A 9,027-nucleotide genomic window follows, 5' to 3' on the forward strand; every position below is an offset into this window, starting at 1 on the left:
GATCCTACACCACATGAACTTGTCAAATTTGTTACTCATGTCAATAGATCGAAAGCATCACAAATAAAAAAAAAAGCTTGTATGCCCATTCCCCATCAAATTAAAGGCTGAATGATGAAATAAGAGAGGAAAAACCAAACAAAAATTGTGATTAAAAGAATGAGGGAGAAAATTAAAATAAAAAATAAATTAGAGGGTATCAAGAAAAATTAAATTCAAGGGTTAATTTAAAAACAATTAAACTTAAAAAAAATAAATCAAAAGAATGAGGGCTACATTGAAAATCATAAAAAACATAAACTTTAATTGAAAGATAAAAGTGAAAACCAACAAAACCTTAACAAAAGAGTTAAGGGAAAAAAATCAAAAGAATAAGGACTGAATTGAATATATATATATGACAAATTGTAATTCAAGAACTACATTGAAAATGACTAAAACTTTTATTATAGGACCAAGAACGATAATAAAAAACAAAAAACAAAAGGACTGAAACTGACAAATCTAAAGAGAAGAGGACAAAGATCATTTTTTTTTGGAAGAGAGAGAAAAGAAGGAAGAAAAAAAACAATCACCTGCAAAAACTAGGACACAACAATGCATACAATGACATAGTAGAAGGGTAGGCTTGGCCACCAGATGGGTCTACATGCGTCACCCAAACACCATGGACGACACCTATTCGTTGGCAAATAAACATGACGCGTCAGCACCTTTTGCGAATAAAATAATTGTTTCCTATTATGGAAATACCATAATGTCCTTCATGAACCTAAGAATCATTAAAAAAAAAACATAGTGAAAGTACACAAATACCCCTAGATGTATGTCTTGATTTTTGTCTTTTTTAAGGGTGTAATGATACTTCTACTATATTTCAAAGTGTAAAAAACCAAAAAAGTCATTAGTCAACACCTTTTTTTTTTCAGGGACAAATAAGTATTTTAACTATTCCAATATTTTTTAAAAGACTAAAAAACCCTTGAGCAACAACTCAAGAAATTGTTAAATCTAGGGACAAAACCGTAATTTTACTGTGAAAAATGAAAAATACTAACATACCCCTAAACAACCTTTTAATTACTAATGAACCAATTGTAAAAACCAAAACACCTTCAATACCTTTACACTTTTTTTCAACTCAGGGGTAAAAAAAAAAATTCATTATAGCAATCCACAATAAACTGTCTACTGTTATAATAAAAAACCCATACAATTTAGAGTTTTTGTTAATATTAGTAGTACTCATTTTTGTTAAATATTAAAAGTTTTAGAAGGTGTTTGAGAGTATGATAATAATTACTTTTCAAAGTGCTTTTCACTTACAAATATATTAAAATAATATTTTTTTATTTGTTAAAAATGATTTTTGACATTAACACTTCAAAACGATTTAAAAACATAAAAAAATTAATTTTAAACATAAAATTCAACTTTTTGAGAAACAACATTTTAAATACATCCCAAACAATCTCTTAATAATTTTTCATTTCTAGTATCGACAATATTATTTACTTTCTTCCTAAAAAAAAATATCTTACACCATAATATTAAACCTACATTATAAAACCTCCATATTCATTGCATGTTCACAACAAATAGAAAGATGTGGACGATAACCATATTTCCATCTGAAATTCGCACTTTCTCTATTTACGGCTATAGAAAATTCTAAAACTAAAAACAGCCAAGAATACAAACCTCAAATAAAAAAATAAAAAACACCTTACCAAAAAAAAAACAAGACGCACCAGAAAATGAACGTGGCAGCCATGTCTCAATACACGTGTAACCAAAATACGGTCGCATGGTACTGTACACCTCCCAACAACAGCAACCACCACCCGTACAGAGATTGTTTAATAATGATTATTTTTTAAAAACTTTTTTATTAATTTTTTTTTTACTTTTAAAAATTTAATTTTAATATTAATATATCAAATTAATTTTTTAAAAATTAATTTAAAATAAAAAAATTATTTTAATATAATAATATTAAAATAAGCATCGGCAATACCGAACACTCTCGCACTTTACTACTTACCCGCCCTCACTGCAACTACCGTGTCAGTCTCTCTGTTTTTTGAATGTTCAAGAAAAAAAAATAAAAAATACACCCCCTCTCTCTCCCCGACACTTGTAACGGACCACACTCTCCATCTTTATTTCTTGTTTTTTTTTTCTTTCTTTCTAGAAAGAAAAAATCTATTTTTAATTGTTTTCAAGATCTGGTAACTGAATCTATTTTCGGAGTTAAAAGAGCTGAAAAAATTAATTTTTTTTTTAATTCTCTTCTCTTAGTTTCAATTATATGATTTTCTTGGATCCTTTCTGTTTCTCGCTTGCTTCTTTGCTGGATTTCCGATCTAAGATTTCTTCTGCTGCTACATTGCACTACATGCTTAAATAATCTTTTTTGTAATGAGTGATAACCATGGAAATATTTCAGCTCAGAAGGTCCAATCTCTTGCCTATTTCTCATCTTCATACCCATAATCTTAGCAGAAAAGGTAAACTATTTTTATTACACATTTTCAGCTTAGAAATGTGGTGGAAGTTTATTCTCTCATTTTTCCCCCCTGCATTTTTCTCAAGCATCCCAGCAGAGTCTGTTTCTTCTGTATTGTTGTTGCTCAGTAACAGAAGGAACGCAAAAGGAAAGTAGTCTCTTGTTCGTTTCTCTTCAGATTTTCTCAGGCAGTTGAGCTAAATAATAGCTGAAATTCCGAAAAAAAATTAAAAATTGTAGTGTTAATCTTTTTGCTACTATTTGTGTGTGCATTGTAGAGGTTGATGAGGAGCTAGATTGAGCTTTTGGCTTTGTTTCTTTTCTTTAGATAAAGTAGGTTTTTGATTGAGATGCTTTATGACCTTTTAATTATCTTTTCTCTGTAGTGGCATGCCCATGATTTTGCTTGCTTCTTCTTTTACTAATTCTCTGGCTATAAAAACATATGCTTGCATTTCTTTAAACTGTACTCATTAACCATATTCGATATTTTTATTATGTTTTTTTTTTTTTAAGCTTCGCATGCTCGAAATGACAGTTAATTGATGATTTCTGGATTGGATTATTTAATTTTTGCAAACAATTTTTTGAAGATTTTAAATTTGCTACCCCCTTCCCTTTTACTTGTGACAGCAATCCTAATGGTGTACAAGAAATTCATTTCCAGGAAACTGGCCGGTTCGGGAACCGAGAAACTTCCCATATTTGGCCTCTGATTCTAGTTCTCAGAGTGGTGATTCCCATATTTTAAAGAACTGGTGTGTTGATTTATCTGCTTCTTGCAAAACTTATTAAAAGCAATCCTGCTCAGCTGTATGAATTGTGAATTTCTTCTATGCCAGCCTTTTTCTTGTGTGTATTTTATTGATTACTTGTATTCATTGTTGTGATTTGAATTTCTTGGCTCTTGTAGTTCACTTGTGAGTTGGGGTGGAGATCTCCAAAAAAGGCGGTTGGAACACCAACAAAGAAGTTATTAGCAGAAGAGATGTCAAGAGAATCTGAATCCAGAAGGTCTCCGAGTGTTATTGCCAGATTGATGGGCCTTGATGGGCTACCACTGCAGCAATCTTCTCATAAGCATCCAAAGAAATCCTTGGAGAACTACACCCAAAGAATGGTATTGGCAGAGATAGCTCAAAGAAACAGAGGCTCATATGGTCGGTGGTCATCCAGAAAAAGCTCCAAGGATGAGCAAGAATTTAAAGATGTATTTGAAGTTTTAGACACTTCAAAGATGGGTAGTAGTAGTTACTCATCATGTGGAAATGGACACTCAGAGCTCACAGCAGCTGAGATGGCATTCATTCAGCAGAAATTCACGGATGTTAAATGGCTTTCTACCGATGAAAAACTTCAGAATTCAAAGGAATTTCATGATGCTATTGAGGATCTGGACTCCAACAAGGATCTTTTGCTGAAATATCTTCAGCAGCCAGATTCTTTGTTCACAAAGCATCTACATGATTTACAAGGTATCCCTCCACAATCCCATTGCGGTCGGACTCACATACCAGCTAAGAAGTCATCATATCCTGCACACTGTGGGAGCATTGGCCTAGGCTGTAATATAGAGAGAGAAAACCCATTGAAGAATCGAAGAAAACCTCATGTTGATCCTTCTAGCTACTCTTATAGTAAGCTTGAAGCTCAAAATCCAGTCAAGTTGTCAAAAGTTCAACTGGATCAGAAAGATGAATCCGCCATTCTCCCTACAAGGATTGTTGTTCTGAAACCAAATATCGGAAAAATGCAGAATTCTAAGAAAAATACCTCATCATCTCAATCTTCTCATGCATCACCTTCAGATTGTAGGAAACACACTGAAACTCCTAGTATCAAGAAAAAGGAGGTGGTGTCATGGGGAAAGAAAAGTTTTCCTGATGATGCAGGGCCCTCAAGGTATAAGTCTAGAGAATCTAGGGAAATTGCAAGGGAAATCACCAGGAAAATGAGAAAAAATTTCATAAACAGCTCCATGAATTTTTCAACTTCTGGTTTTAGAGGCTATGTCGGGGATGAGAGTTCAACTGAAAATGAGTCTGCAAATGAATCAGAGGAGACAGCAGTGAATTCCAGAAATTCCATTGATTGGAGTAACCGAAGCATACCTTCATCATCATGCTCTAACGAATCATCGGTGAGCAGAGAGGCCAGGAAGAGACTCTCAGAGAGGTGGAAACTGACTCATAAGTCTGTGAACATGGGAATTGTTAGTCAGAGCAGCACACTAGGTGAAATGCTTGCTACCCCCAACTCGGGAACAAGGCTAGGAAATTCAGATGCCATGATCTGTAAAAAAGTATTCAGTGATGACGTTGATTGCAATCATGGAACAGTTAGGTGGGATGAACCTTTGGGTATTAGCAGCAGGGAAGGCTGGAAGGATGTTGGTACTGGGAATCTTTTGAGATCAAGGTCTGTGCTTGCTTCATCTACTATTATCAGTAGTCCTAGAATAGACAAGTGCCGTGAAAATGTTTCCCATGACAGTTATATGATCCCTAGACAAGTGATCTGGCAGGAAAGAAACAGAACAGTAAAAGGAAATTTCAATAAGAGAGAATGTTCTTCTTCTAGAAATTCCAGATCACGTTCTAAGAAATCTCACATGTCTAGCTGCTCGTATAGATATCACAGTGAGACTTCCTTGGATATTAATTTTGGCCGGGATCAAGTGCAGAGTGACATTGCAGAATATGATTCACTGGAACAAATTTGTACAGTTTCTGAGACACCAGCTTCTCTTGTCACAGATACAGGTTTAGTTTTTGAAAATATGGTGGATGTGGTAATTGAGAACAAAGCCATGCAATCTAAGCCTATGGACCAAGAATCATCGACTTATATGTTGGTAAAAGGCAATTCCTCTACTAGTGATCTAGAAGTTTCAAGCTCAAAGGTATGGTTTATATCTTTTGTGGATGACCCATGTGCATGCTGACATATTATGAGCACCATAGATAGAAACTTTGAGCTGCAGAGTGTTCTTCCTTTTAAATCTCAATGTCAAGGAATGGAGAAATGTCTTGTTTATCTTCTCCCCTTTCCTAATAATCATCTACTGTATTTCAGAAAAAACTGTCAGTCAGATGCATACAGTTTTTGATTCACAACATCTGATTTAAACTCTATGCTTTTCCCTTAGATTGGAGTTTCAATTCATGGAATACATATGTGCAACAGCATTAGTTTTAAAAGTAGATTCTTAAATATACGAGCAACTATGTGTTTCTTTTCTTTTAATAAATGATTTTGCAAGATTGCAGTATTTTTTTTTTTGTTTAAGAAAATAAGTACATTTTTTTTTGTTGCTATCTGTTTTCTTAAGCAATACCAACAATTTGCTCTGGCCATAATTCTAATTTTGCTGCAATCTCAATATTGAACATGCCTGGCTTTTCTTTTTTGTCATTTTTCAGTAAATTTTGTAGAGACACAAACACCCATACATATATATTTGTTTCCTACTTCCTAGGATATACATGTTTAATATTTGCCTCTTCCGTGAAATGCTTGAAGAACAATTTCTTAGAAGTGGTTGTCTTTAGTTCAATAATCCAAAAAAACACGGTGCTGAATTAATTTAAATACTCTAGTGTCTCTCTCTCTCTCTCTCTATATATATATATATATATATATATCATGAAATGGATACTTCAATATATAGTGAACGGTTTAATCTCAGCACTTCTTGATGTTTTAGGAACCATCAAATGGGCCATCTAAGAAAGGTTCAATTCCCATGCAGCACTCTGTAGCCGAAGTAGAAACTCCAGCAAGCTCGAAGGAGGCTGATCAGCCCAGTCCTGTCTCAGTTCTTGAAACTCCTTTTCCAGATGACCTGTCATCTGGTTCTGAGTGCTTTGAGGGTCTCAACGCCGACCTGAATGGTAATCTGAAAAACTGTTTAGTTTATTAATTCTTCAGTGTTTGAACTCCACTTGGGATTTGAGTCATTGCATTTTATTGTTTAGTTTGCGTTTTCATTGGAATTTGTATCTGTTTGCATTGTCAGTACTCCACTTGGAATTTGTGAGCATAACTTTTTTTTAGTTTGTTTTTTCAGTGGAAGAATGATAACGAGTCCTTGGGAATGGAATTATTCTGTTACACTGAGTAAAAATGTTTTAAAATATTAAATAATGAGACTTTGGTTGATTCAAGTTACATAATATGCAGAGAGCAGTCATTCTCTGTCTTCATTGTTTTGTGGTTTGGCCACTTTGGATTTACCAGATATCATTCTCATACACAAGACAAAAAATGATTTTTCAGAGAAAAAGGATCTGCTGCTGCAACAAATCTCCCATTGATGGGATTTTACATTGAATTCTTATTATTGCTACCTTATTTTAATGTTTTTCCCTGCCTGTAGGACTTCGGATGCAGCTTCAACTTCTTAGGTTGGAGTCGGAAGCATACGAGGAAGGACCCATGCTCATCTCTAGTGATGAAGATGTCGAGGGGGGATCTGTTGGATTTACAGAAGCAGCACAAGTAGCTGAGGAGAGCTGTGAATTTTCCTACATAGCAGATGTACTGGTGGACTCCGGTATTAATGATGGCGACCCTGATACATTCCTGAGAACATTGCACTCCCCAGAATGGCCAGTCAAACCATTGATATTTGAAGAAGTCGAGAAGAAGTACTGTAATCATGCAAGTTGGCCAAGGTCTGAAAGGAGGCTGCTGTTTGACCGTCTAAATTTTGCTCTTCTGGTGATTTACCAGCAATATGCAAATTCACACCCTTGGGTGAGGTCTGCAACTGTGATTGGTCCCAAGTGGATAAAAAACGGACTCAAGGATAGTCTGTGCAAATTGGTTGCTAGCCATGATAAGAGAGCTAACGAGGACATTGCAGCAGAAAAAATACTGGAAAGGGAATCGCAGTGGTTGGATTTGAGGGAGGACGTTGATATTATAGGTAGGGAAATTGAGAGGCTACTGACAGAAGAGTTGGTAAGAGAGCTAGTAGCAGTGTAGGGATGGATTTTGCACACGAGTTCCTTGAGATAATTTAGGAGTTAATATATATATACTACAGAAATGTAGGAATGAAATTGATGAATTTCTCATTTCATAGAAAAACAAAATCCATAATAAAAAATAGTTCAAAATGTTTTTTTTTTTTTTTTTTTTTTGTGGGGCTTATCGCAGCTCGAGGATCAGGCATGCGAGGTAAAACAACCTAATGTATCCAGTGCTCGCCCTTCTAGATAGACATTACTGTTGTTTTGCTTATCTGGAATTTTAGACTGACCGTTACTGAACTCCCAAATTTTGAGTAGTTGCAATCTAAAATCTCCATTTACAAACGCTATATCGCACACAGAACCAGAATCGTCTCCCAAAAAAAAAAAAAGAGAGAGAGTAAAGGTCGCCATAATAATCGCAGGTTTGGGAATTGATGATTGTTTGTGCTCTTATTATAACTTGTAAATAGCACTATTTTTATTTTTAAAGTGCTATTTTCCATCATTATACAGGTAGACGTGATTAAGTCAATATACTTCCAGGACTAGTACAAAGGTCTCAAGAATCTTAGATAAATACTCTTTGAATAGGTCGCAAGTTGAACATATACTTAGATTAATCTAAAATGATATAGTTTTAAGATTATTTTTTAACTTGCTCTACGCAATGGATTATATATTATTTTTTCAACCTTAAAAAAATTATAAAGATGATATAAAGTAAAAAACTCGATACATGCTGGCCGAAACACTTGAAATATTTAAATGGTGATATGTTGGACGACTTTTTTTTTTAAAAAAATTAAGATATCAACATATCAGATTGACCCAGATCAACTATGATTAACCTGCAAAACTCATAACCCGGTTAATTTAATAACATGAAAGAAACAAAAGATAAGTTTGGTTAATTTAATAATATAGAAAAGACAACCCTAATTTAATAATATGAAGAAAAAAAGCAAACCCGGATGAATTTTCTAAATGTGAGTTAATATTCTAAGTTCATAACCCGTGAAATCTGAGATCAGAACTTAATCAAGAATGTTAATTCCCAACTAATTTAATATTGATGGATAAAATTAAAAACAAAAATCAATCTAAAAACTTGTCAAAGCATAAAATCAACAATTTAAAAAATGAGAATCAAACCTGATAGAAAAAAAAATTTGAAGGATGAAATCGCATAAGGAAATCAATTTTATAAATCACTTGAAATAAAAAAAATAACAATCAAAAGAATGAAGACTAAATTTGAGAGATGAAAAAAAAATTAAAGAATAATGAAATTAAAAATAATTTTCAAATTGAATATTTTTTTCAAATAAAAAAATTGCAATTAAGAGAACAAGAACTAGATATGACGGGAAAAGAAATTGAAAGGTTGATGTGATTTTTTAAAGGGATAGAAAAGAATGAAAAAAAGCAAACCTGCACCAAATCAGACAGAATCACCATGCATGCGCCACCCAAAAAGTAAGAGGATGTCGAGACGAATCAAATGAAGCGGCAAAAGCACAACTACAACCAACTGAGTTA

The 9,027-nt window shown here is 33.8% G+C and overlaps 1 protein-coding gene across 5 annotated transcripts; it reads left to right on the top strand.

Annotated features, from left to right (window-relative positions):
* The first annotated feature begins 2,106 nt into the window (after positions 1 to 2,106).
* Positions 2,107 to 7,644, top strand: LOC7465272 (uncharacterized). Of its 5 annotated transcripts, none has more exons than XM_024587119.2 (5): positions 2,107 to 2,510; positions 3,143 to 3,267; positions 3,423 to 5,411; positions 6,216 to 6,402; positions 6,888 to 7,644. In XM_024587119.2, the coding sequence occupies exons 3-5, from the start codon at positions 3,498 to 3,500 to the stop codon at positions 7,496 to 7,498; spliced, it is 2,712 nt and encodes a 903-aa protein (XP_024442887.1). In that variant the 5' UTR covers positions 2,107 to 2,510; positions 3,143 to 3,267; positions 3,423 to 3,497; the 3' UTR covers positions 7,499 to 7,644. The 5 variants fall into 5 exon arrangements, with proteins under 5 accessions (XP_024442887.1, XP_024442888.1, XP_002322831.2 ...); XM_024587120.2 differs by having other exon boundaries at positions 3,177 to 3,267; XM_002322795.4 differs by having other exon boundaries at positions 2,107 to 3,267.
* Positions 7,645 to 9,027: the final 1,383 nt, after the last annotated feature.

This window comes from Populus trichocarpa, chromosome 16, assembly GCF_000002775.5.
Source record: "Populus trichocarpa isolate Nisqually-1 chromosome 16, P.trichocarpa_v4.1, whole genome shotgun sequence".
Taxonomy (NCBI): domain Eukaryota; kingdom Viridiplantae; phylum Streptophyta; class Magnoliopsida; order Malpighiales; family Salicaceae; genus Populus; species Populus trichocarpa.

Excerpts from the sequence above, each read along its gene's own strand:
- LOC7465272 (XM_002322795.4), top strand. The coding sequence starts at position 3,498 with ATGTCAAGAGAATCTGAATCCAGAAGGTCTCCGAGTGTTATTGCCAGA. Across the intron at positions 5,412-6,215 it reads TAGAAGTTTCAAGCTCAAAG|GAACCATCAAATGGGCCATC; the intron begins GTATGGTTTATA and ends TTGATGTTTTAG. Across the intron at positions 6,403-6,887 it reads TCTCAACGCCGACCTGAATG|GACTTCGGATGCAGCTTCAA; the intron begins GTAATCTGAAAA and ends CCCTGCCTGTAG.